The sequence below is a fragment of the Sorex araneus genome, chromosome X (assembly GCF_027595985.1).
Source record: "Sorex araneus isolate mSorAra2 chromosome X, mSorAra2.pri, whole genome shotgun sequence".
Lineage (NCBI taxonomy): Eukaryota > Metazoa > Chordata > Mammalia > Eulipotyphla > Soricidae > Sorex > Sorex araneus.
The window spans coordinates 217,085,863-217,109,244 of record NC_073313.1 but is presented as its reverse complement, the minus strand read 5'-3'; the positions used below and the strand labels follow the sequence as shown (position 1 = coordinate 217,109,244).

General features: G+C 38.7%; 1 protein-coding gene and 1 pseudogene across 2 annotated transcripts in view; both read right to left on the bottom strand.

Moving 5' to 3' along the window:
- Positions 1-386: 386 nt before the first annotated feature.
- On the bottom strand, positions 387-991 carry LOC101552238 (40S ribosomal protein S20-like; annotated as a pseudogene).
- A 14,863-nt stretch (positions 992-15,854) lies between these two features.
- NUP35 (nucleoporin 35) overlaps positions 15,855-23,382 on the bottom strand; it is a 39,717-nt gene continuing 32,189 nt past the window's right edge. For both annotated transcript variants that reach the window (XM_055121847.1, XM_055121846.1), the window contains exons 6-9: positions 22,095-22,164; positions 19,621-19,749; positions 17,757-17,921; positions 15,855-16,460 (exon numbers count right to left, since the gene is read on the bottom strand). In XM_055121847.1, the coding sequence (XP_054977822.1) occupies positions 16,383-16,460; positions 17,757-17,921; positions 19,621-19,749; positions 22,095-22,164 (442 nt within the window). In that variant the 3' untranslated portion in view covers positions 15,855-16,382. The remainder of the gene's footprint in view (positions 16,461-17,756; positions 17,922-19,620; positions 19,750-22,094; positions 22,165-23,382) is intronic.

Genomic DNA, 23,382 nt, shown 5'->3' with positions numbered 1-23,382 from the left:
TTCTGATATTCTTTTACATAGGTTAATACTAGATCTATAATTGGAATTCAGAGGATTCGAGAACATTTCTCAACTCAGTGCAGCATAAATTTAAATTATTTAAAAATAAAATAGCCTAAATACTAAAAAATAAAAATGCTATAAATCCACAAAATTGCATTTTAGATTAAGGAATCTGGGGTTTTGTCTTGTTATCTTAAACATGACCTTTATATTTTCTTTATTCTTACTTTCTTTTCAAAGTCTGTTTAACTATTCCCCTTAGCAGCCTGGAACAACTAATGTTTTATTATATTCCACAAATCTGTAATCTATAATTCAGGTAGGCCTGATTGCATAATTCTGCTGCAGGTGATTTGAATGCACCTTTCTTTTTTCTTTGCAACTTAAGCATCCACGATGGTGACCTCCACTTCCACAGGCCTGGCTCAGAGCTGATGAATGTGATCTGCTTCACGATCCGCGACCAGCTGTGCAAGTCTGCGAGGTACTTGTGGATGAACATCTGGAAGTGAGTCCAAGTCTTGGAGCCTTCGCTGCTCGGGGTCTTCTTGGCGGGGACCCACAGGTCTTGGTGGGCATCCGCACTGGGCTGCTTCACTCTCAGGTTCTTCCTTCTTGGCACCCCGCATCAACAGATCCACGCACACCTTTTCCAGGGACTTCACGTTGCAGCTGGTGATGGTGATCCGGATGCGGTGGATCGCCACCTCCCGCTCCATCTGCATCTTCCCGGTCTCCTTGAAGGCTATGAGTGGAGCTCAGCTTTCTGACCAACTGACATATCCCTCCATCCGGGAGAACAGCGGTAAGTCAGGAACCAGAGCGAGGCCCAGCGAAGCACAGACTGCATCTTCCCGCAAAAAGACTTGAATGGGGTTTTTGATGAGAATATTGAACAGGCAGCTGGGTTGTGCTTGAAGGATCAGTGACAGCCTCACTCACATACTTGGTAAAGTAAAAGGCTGAGTTTAGCAAGTTCCTGTTCCATTCCACGCAATTTGAGACCCTTTGTATATCTCTCCCTCAAGGTTACAGATCAAGACATCCAACAAGCAGAATTGATATGGCTGGTTCTCTTACAGTCTACAGAATTGTCATAGCATCTGGTACTAGCATAGCTTCCTACTACAAAACATGAACTATTACAGGGAGAGGAGCAGGGGAAAAAGAGATGCTAAAAAAAAAAAAAAAGAAAAAAGAGATGCTGTCTTTCAGTGTCAAAACTGTGCAGTAATTTCTAATCTTTCACACATTCTGTTTTTGACGAGGTTAAGTAACAAAAATTAACTTGCTAGCTAACTCTAAAACAATGAGAACTAACATTTAGTATATGCATAGTACATGTGAGTTACTATTTTAAATGACTTGTATAGTCTTTCAATCATAACAATACCATGAAGAAGTGAAGGTGAGGGTGATTTTAAAATGCAGATTCAATAGTTTGAAAAATGTTTGCTTTCTCTCTTTTCCAATAGTCAACGTAATAACTGTAGGAAACAGCAACATAAACATAGTATCAAAGAGCAAAAGATTAATCCTTTTCAGAGAATTTTAGATAATTCCTACAAATGGGGGGAAAAAAGGAAGAAAAAAAAAACCAAAAAAAATGTGGCTGTGCAGATAGAGCAGCCCAGAATGTACAAGTGAATGGATCTCAATTAAAATTTATATTACTCTTCAAGGCAGTATCTTTCTGTGAACATTCATTTATTATCTCTTCTTTCCAAAACCACCTTTTCCCTTGGTCTGTCATATTGAAGCTGGGGTTTGCAAGCTACTTTATCCGTTTCAGCAGATTTGATATTAAACTCTGAAATAGAGGGTGCAGAAGGAACATTGCAAGCTTGGAAGAGGAAGGATTGTGAAATAAAAATTGAGCAGTACAATGACAATGGAAATGTAAAAAAGTCTCTTTAAAAGTGTGGAAGTGAAACAGTTAGAAAATAGCAAAAAGCAAGATGCCCATATTTTTAACACAGTAAGAAAATAAAAGGAACAGTGAAGAAAGAATAGCTTCCCTTGAACCTTATCATTTCTAAAAGTTTAAGGAAACTAATTTCATATAAAAATGAGCAAGTGCCAAGTATTGAGGTCAGCTTCCATATAAAGTTTTATAAGATAGAAAAGTGACACCTCTATAGACAATGAAAGCATTCCAGAAAGACATGACCCCAAAAAAGATCAAAACTGTAACTATCTATTTCAAACTGAGCTAAAAGACATCAAGGAAATTATTTGTTGAAATTATATATTGAAAGAACAACAAAAATCAGAATTAGAAAAAAGAATATTTATTCACTAAATTTAAAATTTGAAAATAGTGATATTTTTTATGTCAAGACTATACCAAAAAAACAAAACTTTTTAAATTTTAAGTATTAAAATAAAAAGAACTATACTAAAAACTCAAAAAGAAAAATACTTAGAAAGTGTTTAATTTCTCACACTTTTTCTGTCTTTACAATTTTCTTCCTCTCTTTTTCAAACGAATGAGATTACATATTCTCAAGGTCCCTAAGATATCCATGATTTTGTCTTTCTGTGAACATTTTTGGACTCCATGATTAATAAATGATAAGATAAATTTTTATTACTACCCTTTTCTAACCACTCCTGTCCAAACACTGACAGCCAAATGACCAAACTGAAACATCTACTTTATAATACCAACTCAGAGGGCCAGAAAGGTAGTATAGCAGGGCAGTCAACCCAGGTTAAATTTCTATCACCCTATATAGCTCCAGGCGCCCTACCAGGAACGATCTTCTGAGTGCAGAGCCAGGATTAAACCCTGAGCACCAATGGCTGCCCCCCCATAAACAAAAATAAACAAAACCAACTTTGAAAAAAAACACTTTAGGCGCATATGCTGCCTGAGCCCATGTGCTGCTTGTGCCCACGTGGCCAAGCACATGTGGCGCCCAAGCACATGTGTCGCCCGCATCTCCTCCCTTGAGATGTGTACTTTCATGCTCTCGTATCCAGTGCTAGGATGTGTGTAGAGCTTCCTCCACCCTTGGAGAAGCCCGAGTTCTCTCTTGAGTGCGTTATTCTTACTATTCTTTCTCCCACTTATCCCTTCCTCCCTCCCTCAGAAACCTCTGAATAAAATCTATTTACTTCAAAAAAAAAAAAAGAAAAAAAGCACTTTATTGATGGAGGCAGGTTCCACACCTGGCGATGCTCAGTGGTTACTCTTAACTTTATGCTCAGAGATCACTCCTGGCAAGGCAAGCACCATACCTACTGTACTATCTCTCGGCCCTGAAAAAAAAAAGTTTAAGTCAAAGCTCATTTATTTTGGGGGCTGGAGCAATAGCACAGCGGGTAGGGCGTTTGCCTTGCATGTGGCCAACCCGGGTTTGATTCCCAGCATCCCATATGGTCCCCTGAGCACCGCCAGGGGTAATTCCTGAGTGCAGAGCCAGGAGTAACCCCTGTGCATCGCCAGGTGTGACCCAAAAAGCAAAAAAAAAAAAAAAAAGCTCATTTATTTTTCTGTTTGAAACTTTACATAAACATTATGATTTACAAAGTTGTTCATAATACAATTGTTTCAGGTATTCAGTATTCCTACACCAATCCCACGACCAATATGACCCTCCCTCCAACAATAAGGCAAACTACCCTCCCCACCACCCACCCACACAAAATTTTAATGGGAAATGTTTATTTTAAATTCTGGCAATTTGAAGTATTGGAAAGCACACATTTGTCCTAGTCCCCCTGTTTATTCACATGCTTTTGAAAGAGAACAAATATGTATTAAAAATTAATTTACTTTTTAAAATTTTTTAAATTTTATTTTCACAAGGTTGCTCAAAATAATTGATTACATTTAATATTTCAATGCCAATCCCACCACCATTACACCTTTCACCATTATTTTGAACTTTCCCACCACTACTCAAGCTGGCCCCACAGACGGATGCTAGATCATTTATTTTGTATTGCTTGTTATGAATAGTATGAGGCATCTGTAAGGGCCTATCTCTGAGTCATTAAACAAAAATGCAAAAAAAAATAGTATGCACTGCTGCAAAAACAGCTGCACACTCCTGAAATTCTAAAATTTTAAATAATTGGGGTATGGAGACATCTCTGCAGTGAGCTGCTCAGTTCTGAGATTCCTTTGTGATTTTGACTAACGTTATAACATCTATAACATGTTAGAGATGTACACACATTTTAATATTTCTGCAGACCACATATACCTCTTCTTCTAAGAAATGTTTAGTAGAACTGGACACTACAACTGGTAACATGCTTGCCTTACAAACAACAAATCTGGTGCGATCCCTGGAATCACATGATTCCTAGCATCACATAAGGTCATTCAGACCCTGGCAGGCGCAACAGAATCAGGAGCAAGCCCTGGGCATCAGTGCTAGAAGTAGTTTAAAAAGAAAAATTAAAACAGAAAGCTTTTCTTTTAAAAAGAGAAAGAAAGAGATAAAGAGATAAAGGAGAAAGAAAGAGAGGAAGAGAGAAAGAGAAAGAGAGAGAGAGAAAAGAAAGAGAGAAAGAAAGAAAGAAAGAAAGAAAGAAAGAAAAAGAAAGAAAGAAAGGAAGGAAGGAAGGAAGGAAGGAAGGAAGGAAGGAAGGAAGGAAGGAAGGAAGGAAGGAAGGAAGGAAGGAAGGAAGGAAGGAAGGAAGGAAGGAAGGAAGGAAGGAAGGAAAGAGAGAGAGAGAGAGAAAGAAAGAAACAAAGAAAGAAAGAAAGAAAGAAAGAAAGAAAGAAAGAAAGAAAGAAAGAAAGAAAGAAAGAAAGAAAGAAAGAAAGAAAGAAAGAAAGAAAGAAAGAAAGAAAGAAAGAAAGAAAGAAAGATGCTTCTCTGCGCATTAAGATCAGATTATTTGGGTGGGTTCCTTTCCACCCTCCTCCTTTTAGTTTTGTTTTGTTTTAGGACATACTTCAAGGTGCTGAGGGTTTACTCCTGGTTCTGTGTTCAGAGATCAGTCCTAGCAGTGTTTGGGGGACCATATGGGATACTGGTGATCAATCAAACCTGGGTCTTCAGCGTGCAAGGCAAGCACCATGGCCGCTGTATTATCTGGCCCCAGGGTGTTATTTTTATATGAATTGTGTGAATTCCTTACTTTGATATTAACTCCTTAACAAATATGATTTAAAAATATTTTCTCTCACTTCACAGATTGCCCTTTTATTTTGTTCTCTATGTCCTTTGCTGTGTAGAAGCCTTTAGTTTGATACAATCTCACTAGTCTATTTTTATTTCTATTACCAGAACTTTGATTTCATGGTTAAAATAACATTGCCAAGATCAGGGTCAAGAAGTTTTTTCCCTATGTTTTAGTTTAGTAGTTTTATAGTTTCAGAACTTATATTTTTTTCAGAACTTATATTTAAGTATTTAACTATTTTGAGTGGTTTATACTTGGTAGGAGATAATGGTTACATTTTATTCTTTGGCATATGATCACCCAGTTTCACCAACACTAAGTGAACAGATGGCGGGTCTTTTTGTTTTTAATTTTTTTTTTTGAAAAATTTTGAGACACCATAATTTACAAAGTTATTTGTGGTTGAATTTCAGGCATACAATGTTCCAACACCAATCCCTTCACTAGTGTCCAATTCTCTCTACCAATGTCCCCAATTTTCCTTCCACTCACCCCACCCCCCAGGCTCGGATAGTTTTTTTCCTCTCCTTTTAGGACTATAGATTACAATACTTATAGCGTCATGAATAACTTAATCACCTTCCAGCATCCCCTCCTGCTCCAGACTGGCCACTTCCCTCCACTTCCATGAGTTTCCTCCTTGTCCTATCCCAATTCCATAACCTTCACTCCTTTCCCATGCTAAGCTTCCTATTGAAGACCAGTTCTCAAGTTTTCAGCTTCTGAAACCTTTGGGCATGTTATTCTCATATGTTGCTTTATATCCTGCCTATGAGAGAGATCATTGTGTGTCTATCCCTTTCCTCACTTCACTCAGAATGATGACCTCCAGATCCACCTAAATAGGAGCAAATTGTGTGATTTCATCTTTTTTTATATATAGTTGAGAAGTATTCCATTGTGTATAATAGTTTCTTTATCCAGTCATCTTTCTTAAGACACTTGGGTAGCTTCCAAATTTTAGCTATTGTGAATATTGCTGCAATGAACATAAGAGGGCAAAAGTCTTTATGAAAGTGTTTTGGGGTCCTTGAGGTAAATGTCAAAAAGTGGAACTGTTGGGGGGCTGGAGTGATGGCACAGCGGGCAGGGCATTTGCCTTGCATGCGGCCAACCTGGATTCGATTCCCAGCATCCCATATGGTCCCCTGAGCACCACCAGGAGTAACTCCTAAGTGCAAAGTTAGGAGTAACCCTGTGCATTGCCACTTGTGACCCAAAAAGTTAAATAAATAAATAAAAATAAAGAATAAACCATTCAAAAAAGAAAAAGAAAATAAAACTTTTTTTAAAAAAAGTGGAGCTGTTGAGTTATATGAAAAATCAATTCCTAGTTGGAGTATCCATATTGTTTTCCAAAAAGGCTGAGTCAACATTTCCACCAGCAGTGAATGAGGAGCCCTTTCCCCATATCCTGCCAGCACTGCTCAATTTTGTTGCTGTTGTTTGGTGGGGAGCAACACCCAGGGGTATTCAGGGCTTTCTCCTGAGTTCTGTCCTCAGGCGTCACTCCTAGCAGAGCCCAGAGTACCGTAAGAGGTACCAGAAATTGAACCTGGGTCTGCAGAGTACCCTACCCTCTGTACTATGCTGCTGTACTACTTTTCCTGCCCCCAGTGGTTATTTTAGTTATTTTTGACATGTGCCAGGCTCTCTGGTGTGAGATGACATCTCAATGTTGTTTTGATTTGCATTTCCCTAATTAGTAATTAGTAATTTGATTTGCATTTCCCTAATTTTTCATGTATCTTTTGGCCATTGATATGTCTTCTTTAAGTTTCTGTTCTCTTTACCCCATCTTTTGAAAGCATTGGATGTTTTGTTCTTAGAAAGTTAGACCAGATAATCTCGGCATCGGCCACCATCCAGATCACATGGCTGCTTCTCCCGGAAGGGAGCATAACGAGGCCCCCATAGCCATACCACTGGACTCTGCGTCAGGCTGCTTCACTCGGTATCCCCCAGAGGAGGGCAGGTGAGAGCCCTCCCCACCCCAAGGGACCCAGCCCCGGCAGCCGATCTCCACAACACAACAACCACCATGCTCAAGGCAGTTTCCCACACGCTCAGGCCGAGCCTCACATATGAGTGAACATATTCCTGAACACATCATAAGACACTCCCTACCCATTCTCCATGATTACACCATTTGATGGGATTCAGACAGTAGGCAACAAATCATAGAGGGAAATATATATATGTATATATATACATATTTTCAGATATACATACCAAAGCTCACATCACCCAAACTTTAACAACATTAGTGATATCCTATAGAATGTCTTAATGGCTCCTGCCAAAATAGAACAATCTTCACACTGTTTCCTATATGAACACTTTTTTGTAAGCATGTTCAACAGCTCTGCCTAACAGACAATACAAAATATATTCTTTTGGTTGTGTTTTGGGACAGAAATTTGGACTTGGGATGAAAACAGCCCGAATTTGGTGGTGGGATTGGTGTTTGAATATTAAATGTAATCAAATATAGTAAACTAACTTATAAACTAAAAGAAGATTTTTAAAAAAGAAAGTTCTACCAATCTGATAAACCATGTATCAGATTAACAGTGGGCAAATATTTTCTCCCAGATGGTATTCTGATACTTTACATTACCCACACCTTTAAAAATAGAATGCAAGGCATTATAAAATAGAAAACCCTCTTTTAAAAAACTGTAGCACAAAATTTGAAATTATAAGCATGGACTCATAAAGTGATCATCATTATTATCATCATCCCGTTGATCATCAATTTTCTCGAACAGTCTCAGTATTGTCTCCATTCATCCTAGCCCTAAGATTTTAGCAGTCTCTCTTTACACGTCCTTCCCAACGGTGCCACATTGGAGGCTCTTTCAGGGTCCTGGGAATGAGACCCATCACTGTTACTGGTTTTGGCATATGAATACGCCACAGGGAATTTTCCAGGCTCTCCGATGTGAGCAGGAAACTCTCAGTAGCTTGTCAGGTTCTCCAGGAGGGAGAACTAGGCTATAAGATGTCTAGGCTTCTGGGAGCTTGGTTTTATAGTCTTCTGGATGTTGGCCGTTGATGGGATTACACAGCACCGGGGACAGTTTCTGGGTGTCACGTCTAGCTACTGGAAAATGGGGGATCTGGGAGGAAGAAACCCAGTCCCAATTCGAGCAGGCTTGGAGATCTCAGCCCCGGGTCCCGCATACCTGGGTTCCTCTGCCAGTTTCTTCATGTGTGAGGCTCGTCCGAACTTGTGGAAAGGGCCTTGAGCATGGCTGTGGCTGGATTCCAGAGGTCTTCGGCTTCGGGGGCTCTGCTCAGGGCGGGGAGGGAAACTCAACCCACCCCCTCCGAGGCGCCCCAGTGAAGACAGCCACTCATAAAGTGCTTGATTAAATTTAAAAATTGATAACAAAAATGAGCAATTCCAAGTAAAAGATGGTATTGACATTACTTTCTCAAAGTTTGTTTTAGAAATGACTAATTTTAGGTATGGGGCAAAAACTGCAACAAGACACCACAGACCATCACTGCAGTCAGTGAAGGAACTATCAAAGACTACAGGGGTCAAGTTGAAAGAACTCAGAAACTAAGTTGAGCACGCATAGCTCCAAAGATGTATGATCTAGGCATCAAAGCTTAGTAGGTGCCCTAAACCATCACCTCTACTTAATTCCAGGACATAATGAGATAAAATTAATTTACTAGTCACTTCCAAAGGCTGATAGGAAAACATTAATTTAAAAACCAATAGGAGCACAATCTGCTATTTCCACATTAACTATATTATTTGTAAATAAAATACAAGCAAAGGGAAAATGTTTTTATAGAAATGTGATTAAATATAATAAAACTAGTACACTACACTTTTTAAACTTCCATAAAAGCAATGATTCTTTGTTTTTTTTTCCAAGCATTAGCTATAGTCTTGCCAAAAAATCAAACCTAAATTTGATCAAGTTTCTGTCAACTTATAAAATATATAACATAAAACAACAGGCAGACTGAACAAGAGCAAACAAATCCTGAATGTGAGAAATGCTATACATCAAATACAAGTTCTTCAAAAATAAATTCTAACAAAAGAATGCAAGGAGAACAAACATTTTTAAAAATACAACAAAATTCTAGTTCAGTTTTTTCCTCTTTCATTTGCTTTTGTTGTTATATCTGGGTTTATCCACTTAGTTGTGGTACACCAAGTTAGGAAAGGTGAACAAAACACAAACTTGGACCAGAGGGTTGCCTTGATTTGACTTTTGTTATTGAACTCTTTTTTCCCCCCTTTTTGGGTCACACCCGGTGATGCACAGGGGTTAACTCCTGGCTCTGCACTCAGGAATCACCCCTGGTGGTGCTCAGGGGACCATATGGGATGCTGGGAATCGAACTCGGGTCGGCTTCGTGCAAGGGAAATGCCCTACCCGCTGTGCTATTGCTCCAGCCCTGATATCAAATTTAATGCTCACTTTGAACTTTGTGAACTAGTTAGCTTGTCTGAGTACATTTCCACCCCTCAGGAAGAATATAAGCGACAATCTCCTAAATTCTCCCATGCTGGAACTTCCGAGCAGTGTTATTTTTACTTAAAAAGAAACATCAATTTTGTTAGATATAAAATCTTTTGATTCACTTTCCCGTAATATTTTTTTTCTTTTTTATTAGTGAATCACCTTGAGGTACAGTTACAGACTTACAAACTTCCGTGCTTACATTTGTCATACAATGGTCAAGTATCCATCCCTCCACCAGTGCCCATTTTCCACGACCAATGGTCCCAGCATCCCTCCCACCATCCCCACCTCACTCCCCCTCCCCCCACCCCTCCTCTGTGGCAGGGTATTCCCTTTTGCTCTCTCTCCTTTTGGGTGTTGTGGTTTGCAATAGAGGTATCGAGTGGCCATCGTGTTCGGTCTATAGTCTGCTTTCAGGGTGCGTCTCCCATCCTGAGCAGATCCTCCTAGCACCACTTACTTGGTGATCCCTTCTCTAACTGAACTGCCTTTTCCCTGAGTATGTGAGGCCAGCTTCTAAGCTGTGGAGTAATCCTCCCAGTACTTATCTTTAATAATCTTACTTTCCCATATTTTTTAAGGTGCTAGCTTCTTCTGGCACAGTGCTGTTTAAGACTTGCTCTTTTAAGTCCTTTGCTATTTTTAATACCCTTTCCCTTTCCTTTACAGTTGCTGCAATGACCAAAGATGTCACATACCTCTTTGCTCTGGTAGTAGGGCTCCATGGGGTTTGCACATTTGGCTGTGGTGTTAATACTTAGTTGTGGTGCTTGCTGGGATGACACACCAGCTGTACTGTTTCCGCACACATGGTTTCAGTGTACCAGAGATCATATACTTGGTTGAGACACCAGAGATCACAAACCATTTGCTGTTGCGATGGCATATGGTGAGGTGTTGCTGTAAAATATAACCTCAATCTCCTGCCTTGTAACGCAGGTTCTCCAATATCCCTACATCCCACCTCCGTTACTGTATTTGTCCAGATAGCCAAACAAAAAGTATGTATCTGGGATATTATTCCCAGGCACGAGCGATTCAATATGTAGCTTCAAATAATTTTCTCAGAGGTATTCTTTGTTTTCTTCTGTATTGTCCCCCAAATTGTCACTTTCTCACAAATCCTGTGCATCTTTTCTCATTTCTGAAGCATTCCTTTACTTGTATTCTTTCTCCTATACGGCAGTTATGTTTTTGCACTTATTCTAATTTTCTCCATTTTTGAATTCTTTTTCTTTTTTAAAAAATTTTTGGTATTGTGACATTTGGGAGAGGGGAAGAAGCCATGGCCAGTGGTGCTAAGGGATCACTTATGGCAGTGCTCAATGGTATGTGTGATGCCAGGGTTCAAAAAGGGTTGACTAAGTGCAGGGCACATACCTTTCCCCTGTACTATCTCTCCAGCTCTAGTTCTTATTTCGCCATATGCAAACCATCATTTAAAAACATAATTTTTAGTTATTATTCTATAAGGGCACCTTTTTTATTTTATTGAATCACCGTGACATAATTACAAGCTTTCATGTTTGGGTTATAATCTCACAATGATCAAACACCCATCCCTCCACTAGTGCACATTCCCCAACACCAATGTCCCCAGTATACCCCCACTTTCCCGCCCTCCCCCTGCCTCCATGACAGACAATATTCACCATACTCTCTCTCTACTTTTGGGCATTATGGCTTGCAACAAAGACACTGAGAGGCCATCATGTTTGGTCCACTTTCGGCATGCATCTCCCATCCTGACTGATTCCTCCAGCCATCATTTTCTTAGTGATCCCTTCTCTATTCCATCTGCCTTCTCCCCTTCGCTCATGAAGCAGGCTTCCAGCTATGGGGCAATCCTCCTGGCCCTTGTATCTACTGTCCTTGGGTGTCAGCCTCATGTAATGCTGTTCTATACACCACAAATGAGTACAGTCCTTCTATGTCTGTCCCTCTCTCCCTGACTCACTGCACTTAGCATGATACTCTCCATGTCTATCCATTTATAAGCAAATTTCATGACTTCATCTCTCCTAACAGTTGCATAGTATTCCATTGTGTAGATATAACAAAATTTTTTTAACCAGCCACCTGTTTTAGGGCACTTGGGTTGTTTCCAGATTTTGGCTATTGTGAACAGTGCTGCAATGAATATATAGGTACAGATGTCATTTCTACTGTGTATTTTTGCATCCTCGGGATATATTCCCAGAAGTGGTATTACGGGGTCATATGGAAGCTCAATTTTTAGTTTTTGAAGAACTGTCCATATTGTTTTCCAGAAAGGCCGGACAAGTCGGCATTCCCACCAAGAGTGAAAGAGCATCCCTTTTTCCCCACATCCATGCCAGTACTGGTTGCTTTTGTTCTTTTGAATGTGTGCCAGTCTCTGTGGTGTGAGATGATATCTCATTGTTGTTTTGATTTGTATCTCCCTGATGACTAGCAATGTGGAGCATTTTTTCATGCGCCTTTTGCCATTTTTTTTTTTTGAGGAAACTTTTGTTCATTTCTTCTCCCCTTTTTTTGATGGGTTTGGAAGTTTTGTTCTTATACAATTCTACTAGTGTCTTGTATATTATAAGGACATCTTTTTATTTTGCTGTGTATTATAGGATATTTTGTTCCTTATCTTATACTTTTTGTTAACAACTTGGTATGACTACAGTTTTATGCTATTAAGTGTAATTGGTTATTCCAAACTTGAATGCAGCTTGGTTAATGATAACTTTTCTAACTGTATATGCTTTGCATCCTGTGATTTTCCTGGCTCTATTTTTACATTTTTTAAATTCTGATATAATAAACATGATTGTTTGAAATGTTTTGATCATTTATATGGTTCCTGTATTTTTAAAAATAAACTTTGTGATGGATGCAATAATATCTCTTGGGGAAGGGAGGTGAATACACTGGTGATGGGTATGCTGTTGGAATGATGTCCATGAGAAACCATTATTAAGAATATTGTAAGCCAAAAATAAAATAAATTTTAAAAAAATTTTTAAAAAGGTAAAATTTGGGGAGGGAGTTAGGAAGGTTTGGTACCATCTAGAGGTGGTCAGGACCTACGATCAGGGATCACACTCAGGGACCATTTCAGGTGCCAGCAATCAAACCCAGATTGGCCACGTGTGCAAGGAAAGCATCCTACCCACTGTACTATGGCTCCAGGCAGTGAAATTTTACTTAAAATTCAATGGGACCAGAGTCATCGTATAGTGGGCATTTTTCTTGCATACTTCCACCCTGGGTTCGATCCCAAGCACCCTATATGGTCCCTGAACATTGCCAGCAGTGATCCCTGAGTTCACTGCCAGAGATGAGCCCTGAGCACTGCCAGGTGTGGCCCCAAAAACAAAACAAAATAAATGAAAGTGAACAGTGGAGAAACAGCAGAAATAAAAAATGTAAAACAATATTTAAAAAATGGGGAGGGTGCAAAGAGATAGTACAGTGCTTGTCTGGCAAGCAGCTAACCCGAGTTCAATCCTCAACATAATATGATTTCCTGAGTATCACCAGGAATGATTCCTGAGTGCAGAGCCAGAAATAACACTGAGCATCATCAGGTATGACCCCCAAACCAATAAATAAATAATTTAGGGCTAGAGAGATAGTACAGTGAGTAGGGAGCTTGCCTTGCATGCACCTGACCTAGCTTTATCCCCAGCATCCCATATGATTCTCCAAGCACCAGCAGAAGTAATTCGAGTGCAGAGCTAGGAGTAAATCCTGAACATCACCAGGTAGGTGGGAAAAAAAAAAAAAGGAAGAAATTTTTTAAGCCAGAAAGCAAATTTCATGCTCCAAAGTAAAAAAGAACGCTGTAAGTCAAATACAAATGCAGGAGTGCAATGATTTAGTAGCTATTTCCACCCTGAATAATTGAGTTCTTAAGAAATAGAAAATATAACCCTATTTTTAGAAGAGAAAGGCTTCAATATGAATGTTTCACATAAAAATTACTCTGTAATGATAGTTTTTCATCCATGCCAGCACTTTCTTTACCATCACTTCATCCCAGAAAACCAGTCTCAAGGGTAGCTCATTGTGATTTTAAAGCTTATCAAGAACTTATATACAATATGCAATATTATTCCTTTATAAATATGTATTAGAGATAAGATGACAATTACCTCAATATATACCAAGGTGAAATATTATTTCAATTAAAAACTGCCATTTCACACAAGAGCCAATAATAATCACATCAGCTAAGAGAGATAATTTGAACAAAAGAATAATGATTGCAAATGACTGAAACATTAAGGAAAAAAAGCTATATGTACATGAGAATATGAGGGGAGCAGGAAGGGGAATCTAATACACTTATTGCAAGTCGGAGAAGTAATACAGTAGGTAGGCTCTGCACACAGTCATGCCTGCTTTGGATCACCTGCACCACTTATGTTCCCCTTTTACCCCCACCCTAGCACTGTCAGGAGTGATCCCTGAGCAGCCAGGATCAAGTCTTGAGCATATAAATGAAGAAACCAATTTTGAGACTGCTCGAGAACCCAACTGTTTTGAAAACTGATAGAGAAAAAATTAAGTATTTATCATACTATTCTAGTATGAATGTATTCTATGATAACCAAATTGGCCTAGGAGATGGAACAATATTTTGCTCAAGAATTCCAGCAAATAAATGAAAACAGAAATGTTGTGAAGCTTAAAGAAATAAAGGCATAGTATAAATTTTTTCTAAACTGTAGTAATAAAAAAAAATCCAGAATAAATAAAATCACAGAGGCCAAAAAGATAGCTGAATAATTTACTGGAGTTTATGTTTGCATGCAAAAGGCCTGGGTTCAGTAGCAAATGGTGCCCAGAGCACTGTCACAAAGGACTCCTATGTCGCACCCCCAACTCCCACCTCCACCAGCTATGGGCTCCACCAAAACAGTCAATTTTTTTTTGGTTTCCATTGTATGTAAAAATTATGTTTATACTCTATTGTAATCTACTGAGAAACAGCATGATGGGGATGGATTTTTAAAAGGGGGATAAAGGTGGTTGGTCTGCATGTAGCCAATGCAAATGTGATTCTGGACATCACTTATAATCCCCCAAGCATGGCCAGGTGCCATTGCTGATCCCAGATATAGCCTCTGAATACTCCCAAACGTAAGCCTGCATGATGTAAAAAAAAAAATTCAACTAAACAAACTGAACTCAAAACAAGCACAAAATGTCAAAAACGCAGCTTTCAAGGACTTTCAATGACGTAGGGTTCTGCCTATGCATGTGCAATGCACCTGAGTATCATTACAGGTGAGCACACAGAATTAACTGTCTCAGGGGTCAGACAGTATAGCAGATAGGGCACTGCCTCGCATGCAACCCTCTTTGATCTCTGAAACCACAGTGTCCAGAGACCCTCCAGGAAGTGATCCTGATCACAAGACCAGGAGGAGAAGGCAGAGACATACGGTGTGTGTGTGTGGGGGGGGGGCGCCAACAGCCCAACTACACTGCCTCATGACTCTGCAGAAAGAATAAAGTGCCAAAAATTCCAGGTACACGGGTCTTCAGGCTGAAAACTCTGGGGTCTTGGCAGAGAAGGCAGCCTTCTCACACTACCCTATGTACTTCCAGAAACCTGGCCGCCACACCCACATCCCACAATTGTGTCATGAAAACTCATGGCCCACTTAAACATTCTGGAGTTTCTGGATCACAGGGCCGCACAACAAACAAATTCTACAATCCTGACAATACCAGGAAAAGCACACCAAATTAAGAGGGCGAAGTAACAGAACTCAACTAAGCTCAATTAACACAAACATTAACACAAAAGATTCAACTAGCAACAAACAGGTTGGCAAACCCACAGACAAGGATTTAATAACCCCCTGATGAGATATAAAATATTCACATATTTTCTTTTACTTAAGTATTTTTTAATAATTCCATTAGCCATTTATTTGTAAGAAGCAATATAAAATAAATTATGTTGTTCCCCATTGTGGACAGTAGCTGGAAAAATGGGAAAATGGGGATAAAGGTAGTGGGAAGGTCACATTGGTGGTGGGAATGGTGTTGGAATACTGAATGCCTGTAACAAATGTATTATAAACAATTTTGTAAACCACAGTGAATAAAAAAAGGAGAAAAAACAAAAAAGAAAGTCCTGAGCACAGCCAGGTATGGCAAAAAGCAAAAACTATGTAAATAAAATCATAATATCAAAAAATAAATCACTCAAGAAACGGTCAATACATATAAATAACAAAGTTTATTATCAAGAAACTTTAGTGGATCTTTAAAAAGATTCAGTTTTTGAATTCTAAAAGATGACAATCCATGACAGGACATATAAACAAGGAGATATATTTAATACTATCTAAATTTAAAGTCCATAATTCAAAGTATTAATTATAATCTTTGTGCCTTTTAGAAATAGCAGGAAATTTACTCCAATAACTCATGAATACCACAAAGCCTCACAACAAACTCAGCTATATAATTTATAGTAATTAATTCTGAGTTTCTTGTCCATATGCATGCACTATAAACAGAAAGCACAAAGTCCTATTTCCAGGGTTTTTTTTATTATTATTATTCTTTAAAAGGGATCTGAAGCATCTTTTTAAAAGTGTGAGCTACAAATATGCTATATTATTAAAGAAAAAAGGAAATATGAGATAGCTATCCAATATTGCCAAACGTGGTTATATAACTAACCGAAGGAAACCCAGCAGCACTCTGCTAACAGTCTCAGTGTAGCAGTCTCCTCCTACTATGCTACCAGCCAAACATGTATTCCATTGCTTTGGATACTAGACTTTCATCCTTTTTTGGCGTTTGTCTGTCAGAAACAACCTATTAAAAAAAAAAAAAAAGTTAGGTCATGGTTTACTTAGTGGCCTAGTAAATTCTAGAGTTGATGGCTAATTTTAAAAACTTAGAATTCTAAATTGATCTTTAGCACTGAATTATATATTTAAAGATTAAAATATGGACTTACAATGTCTTTATACTTTTAAGAATGGTAGAACTTTATTCTGTTGGCAAAGAAAATTATATATGCTCAAAAAGTTAGGAAGCAAAACAACAGAAAAGCTATAGATTTTAAATGTCAGTTGAAAAAACAAGAAAAAAATAATGCAAGAAACTGAAAGGGATTTTAAATGTCAGTAAAACAAAAAGAAAAACTAAAGGGAGGAAAGAAAGGCCTAAAATGATCTCTAAATGTCAGAGGAAGTATTCCGTTTTACTGCCTATCTTATTAAAGCACACGTCTTTTATGTATTTTTCAGGGCCTGTACCTACAGCTCAGAAAGTTCAGAATTCTTGGTTAATTAAGTAGCACTGTAGCACTGTCGTCCTGTTGTTCACGATTTGCTCGATCGGGCACCAGTAACATCTCCATTGTGAGACCTGTTGTTACTGTTTTTAGCATACCGAATAAGCCACAGGTAGCTTAGTTAATTAGGGGCAACAATATATAAATAAAAGTCACAATACTGTCATTGTTCAATAAAAATAATAAAAATATATTCTATCTTAAAGGAAGTCTTCAAACATACTTGACAATGAGAAACTGAAATGGAAGCTACTCAATGTTTTCTTTAGATAACCAAAGTTACTCTAACCTGAGGTCATCAAATTTATGAATAGGGCTTTAATATTTTCTCATGCCACAGAGATTCACAAGAGAAACCTTTTAAGTATGGAAATATAATAGAAAAAAAACAAATAAGTCCAAAAAATTTTAATGGAAAAATATGCAAAAATTCAAGTATTGTCTTAATTAGTCATGATTTCTAATTTTCAGGTCAGCAAATTTGAGAACTGTTAAGTTCAGGGCCAAAGACATACTTTAGCGGACAGAGAACATGCACTGCATACAAAAGGCCAAGTTTAACCCCAGCACTATATGATGCCCAAGCACTACTAAGTGTGAACACAGAGCTAAAAACAGTCGCCAAGCATCACTGGGTATGACACTCCACTAAAAAATAATAATAATAATAATAAAGTTCAATTAAAAATCTTTAAATAATAGGAAACACTTAATAGTATAAAAACCTAGCCAATGAAAAAAAAGTAAACATGCAATTTTATTTCTTCAGTATTTAAATTAATTACACTCATTTTATAAAATACCTCAAATACCTGATAGTCACTAGTAGAAGCTTTGTATGCTGTAGCAAGAGGTCTCATGGTAGAGATCCTAGGGGTACTTCCACATTGAGTTGGTGTGCCTAAAGTTTTTATTGGTGGTGTAAAGGGTAGAGATGGAGATGATAAAGTATACCTGTCACCATTTTCCATCACACTCTGGAGAAAAAAAATAAAGAAATTCTCAGTTAATAAATATGCACTCTATTGTTCTTTGAAATAAAACTTAATTCAGAGATACATACTTTAATCTAATTAGTCAAATAATTTCCAAAATAAGAAAAAGCAGGTGTCTTCTTCAGTATTTGAGCCTACACACTCATCCAGAAACTCATTTTGGTCACTTCAAGCATTCTCAAAACTCACAAAAGAATCTTCCAACAATCTCCAGCACTACTGCTGTAGCACAGATTATTCCTGGCACTGCGGGGTCCAAGTAGCATCATATCCTCTAGCCTTGGCATGGAACCACCAGCTCAGCAGATCAAGAACTGCCAGTGAAATTCTGGGACCCCCGGAGCAACACAAGGAAGAACTCCCCACCCCTGCCCCCCAAAAGAAATCTTCCCAGTGAACATATGGAAAGCCACAAAGATGAGAAAGGAAATTGGGGGAATGTGGTGCCTGTAGAGGACCACAGTCCAAAAACAGTCTAATACCTAGAAACCCTAAATATTCAGACTGAGAATATCTGTGAGAGCACAATAGGCTAATGAAACTGTACAACTGTATGGCACCATCAGGTTATGAGAACAAAAGCCATGCCTGCTTTGTGCACAAATTTGTATATACACACACCATGCATTAGTTACTAGCAGGTAGCCACAAAATTTAAAATACATGTATTTTGGGGCTGGAGAGATAGCACAGCGGGTAGGGCGTTTGCCTTGCACGCGGCCGACCCGGGTTCAAATCTCAGCATCCCATATGGTCCCCTGAGCATGGCCAGGGGTAATTCCTGAGTGCAGAGCCAGGAGTAACCCCTGTTCATTGCCAGGTGTGACCCAAAAAGCAAAAAATAAATAAATAAATAAATAAATAAATAAATAAAATACATGTATTTTGAAATTGACAGTACTATATATTCAGTATCACAGTAAATCAATTGTGACCATAATAAACCTGGTTTGGTATCATACCTACCTCAAGATGGGAATTGGCATACTAATAAACGAACATTCGGCATGGACTACCAGCAGTTCCAGACTCCAAGTTTCAAGAAAAGGTGGTTGAGGAACAACATATCACTTGTAATTCCTTCCTTAAGATTCACTATCATCACCCAATAAAGGTGGGGGGGGGATTAATAAATCCAGACTTGGTTTATAGGTGGTTGGTTGGCCTTACTTGACTTCTACTCCAAGTGAATTTGAAAACAAAAGCGAGGGAAAATCCACTCCATTGGTTAAGCTCCAAGCAATAAATCTGGTTAGCACTTATGTCAAGTGATGTTATCAAATTTAATACTTACCATGAACTTTGCTAAAAATTAAAACCAAAAAGCCTTAGCTACCATTCCTTTAAAGTAGACAAAGAATAAAACATTGCTTTGCACAAAGTCTAAGTTAGAAGTTGTAAGTACTAGAATCTAAGTCTCACCTTTCATAATATTAAATAGATTACTTGAATCCTCTAGACTTCTACTTTATAAAATAAAGGGATTTGGATGATTCATCTCTAAAATTAAAACTTTTGTGACTAAGTAACTTTGCTTTTCCATGAGGAGTGTTACAATAATCATATTTAAGGAAGAAAAAGGGACAGTGAAACAAAGTGGTAATACGAAAGTATTAAATCTTATATTCTTCACATACATTAAGCTACTTTTGCTCAGCAGCTTATATCAGCAATAACTTACTTTGTCAATGCACGGTTTTACACCAATCATAATGGACTCTCCAAAAATCCTCCCGTCCTTGCTTAAAGCTTTCCGGGCCTGCAATTTAGATTGGTAACGAATGTGCATCCAATTTCCTGTATTAGACATCTGTAAAGAATGAAATTATCTCATATCAAAAATATAAACTAGGTAAAATCTAAACAGTGAATTCTATTAAAAACAGACACATGTAGAGATAAATAATTTCCACTTCTTTTCTGATGGTCTATAAAAAGCTATTAAGTGGCATTCAACAAAAACTCTATCAACTATCAAAGCAATTTTCTTTTTCTGTTGGTTTTTGGACCACACCTGGCATGTTCAGGGTTTACTTCTGGCTCTGTGCATAGGCATTACTCCTGGCGGGGGGCTCAGGGACCATATGGGATGCCAGGGATCAATCCCTACCTCTCTGCTCCAGCTCAGCCAAGTGCAAGGCAAGTGTCTTACCAACTGTACCATCACTCCAGTCCTAATGTAAGTTATTTCTAGATCTCAGCTCTCTAAAATAAAGAATATGCAGAGGCAGTAAATATCCCGATAATAAAATAACTCTAAAGATAACTTCTTATAAAATGCTAAGATCAAGGGGCTGGAGATAAAATATAGTTAGTAAGGCACTTGCCTTACATGCAGCTGACCCAGTTTCAATTTCCAGTACCCCATGACACCCCAAGCCCACCAGGAAGGATCCCTGATCCAAGAGCCAGGATTAAGTTCTGAGTACACCCAGGTGTAGCCCAAAACCCAAAAAGAGAGGGCAAGGAGCACACCTTGCATGTAGCCTAACCAATTTCAATTCTCAGTGCCATATACGGTGCCCCAAGCCACACCAAGAGTGATCCCCAAGCACAGAATCAGGAATAACCCTGGGCTGGAGCAATAGCACAGTGGGTAAGGCATTAGCCTTGTAAACAGCTGACTCGGGTTCAATCCCTGGCATCCCATATGGTCCATGAAGCACTGCCAGGAATAATTTCTGAGTGCAAAGCAAGGAGTAACCCCTGAGCATTGAGAGTGTAGCCCAAAAACGAAGGGGGGAAAAAGCCTTCAAATAAGCACTTACTGGGACCGGAGCGATAGCACAGCGGGTAGGGCGTTTGCCTTGCACGCGGCCGACCCAGGTTCGATCCCCGGCATCCCATATGGTCCCCCAAGCACTGCCAGGAGTAATTCCTGAGTGCAAAGCCAGGAGTAACCCCTGAGCATCGCTGGGTGTGACCCAAAAAAGCAAAAAAAAAAAATAATAATAATAAGCACTTACTAAGAAATTTTTTAAAACTCTTTTCATCTATCTGAATTGACATGAGTTAAACAAGTCTCTCTTTAATAACAACAAAAGATTTATTTATGACTTGAACAAGGTAACTAACATATAAAAACTTACTTACAAGGGAAGAAAATGGGCCTAAGAACAGAGTTAGGAGTAAGCCCTGAGTACCATCAGATTCTGCCCAGACCGTCCTCAATGCCATCCCACCACCACATTCCTCAAAGTGAATTTGGAGAACAGACCTAAGAACTTCATATCAATAACTTCCTCCTTTCCCTTTATGCCCAATTAAATAAGGTCAGACTGTAAAAACAGTAATGTTTGTAATTATCTTTTTAAGATACTGTGTGCTATTTAAGGGATTAAAAGCCTAAAACTTTCATTCTCTTGCATTTATTTTCTATGCTTTTTGATTTGGGGGTTATACCTAGAGATGCTCAGAGGTAACTCCTGGCACTGCACTGAAAAATTACCCCTGGAATTACTAGAGAAATTATTTGGGGGCCAGGGATCAAACCTGGGTCAGCTGCATGCAAGGCAAGTGCTCTACCCACTGAGCTCTTTCCCCAGCCCTACATTTATTTTCTCTTTTGTTTTTTCTTTTTTGGGTCACACCCAGCGATGCTCAGGGGTTACTCCTGGCTTTGCACTCAGGAATTATTCCTGGCGGTGCTTGGGGGACCATATGGGATGCCGGGGATCGAACCCGGGTCGGCCGCATGCAAGGCAAACACCCTACCCGCTGTGCTATCGCTCCAGCCCCTTATTTTCTCTTTAACACCATGCAACTTCCACTCCTTCTGAATATAAAACACATACACTCTATAAAAAGTTAATAAATGAAAGAAAAGAAATACTGAACTACAGCAAAAATAGACAAAATTCACCAGCAAATAAGTACCAGTGGGGACAATAACCACAGAGCCAGAATAGCTTCTGATCATCACTGAATAAAACCAACTCTCCCCCATCCCACCAAAAATCTAAAATTCACTAGCAAAGCTTTTCTTATTGAACCACAGAAACAGAACAGGAGTTAAGACACTTGCCTTTCATACGACAAGGCCATTTTGATGCTCAGACACCATAAAGTACTACTCTTGAGGATGGCTAGGTGACCCTTAAACAAAGATACAAATACACAAACAAAAACAACAAAAAATTAAAAATTAAGCCTTACCACATGTTTTAAGATATTTCCATATTGTGCAAATTGTAGTAATATATAGGAAGCAGATGCTTGAGGAAACCTTAAGAAAAAAACAAAAAGTCGTACAACTGGTCAGCTTCCCCAAGAAATACAAATGTTGAACACATAAATATTTTGAAGTAAATTTCCTTCTTATAGAGTACAGCATGGTGTCTATAATAAAGATATTTTATAGCATATTTAAAAGTTGCTAAGGAAGTAAACCTTAAAAGTTTTTTTTTTTAACTTTTTTTTGCTTTTGGGTCACACCCAGCAATGCTCAGGGGCCACTCCTGGCTCTGCACTCAGGAATTACCCCTGGCCGTGCTCAGGGGACCATATGGGATGCTGGGAATCGAACCCAGGTTGGCCGCGTGCAAGGCAAACGCCCTACCTGCTGTGCTATCACTCCAGCCCCAAACCTTAAAAGTTTTTGTTGCAAGAGAAGTATTTGTAACTATGTAAGTTAACAGACATTAACTAAACCTTCTATAGTGATCATTTCACAATGTATTAAAAAACAGATAGCTTATTTCAGTTCTTCTTGGGGGCAAGAGTTTGGGGTTCAGAAAATATGGTAGTGGTAAGGTATAATGGTGGTGGGATTGGTGTTTGAATATTAAATGTGATCAAATATTGTGAAAAACTTTATAAAATAATAAAAATAAATCAAAAATAGAAATTTATGTTGTGTATCTGAAACTGAAGTTATATGTCAACTACAATCTATTAAAAAATAATGCTGGAAAAAAAGAGGACTAAAGAAACATAGTAACAACTATACAGTTGTTACATGAAATACTGAATTGGGTCCTAAATAAAGAATATAAAGAACATGACTAGAATATTTTAACTAGCTAAAACTATGATACTATAATACTATTATTTTTGGCAATTAAAGAAGAGAAAATCTTCTGGACCCCAAGCCGGGCTATCTCATCTAGGGCAACCTGAAGGGGGATGGGTGAGTTCCCCTCTCCACCCCAAAAGAGGCCCAACATCAGAAAACCTTCAGAACTCAATCACTGACAGTTTACAGCCAATCTCCACAGGCTCAGATGAGCCTCATTTATGAGTGAATCTGCTGAAAAACCTAGGTACGCAACACCCATGACTGAAATCTCAGGCTCATACAGAACTGGGAATAAGCGACCTCTGCCCATCTCTCTGTGCTTCTTCTGGTAGCCTGGCAGTCACACCCACAAACTGTCTCTGGCCCCATATAAGCTCATTATTGGGCTTGATTCAGGGACTCGCAAATATATCTCTTGGAAAAGAA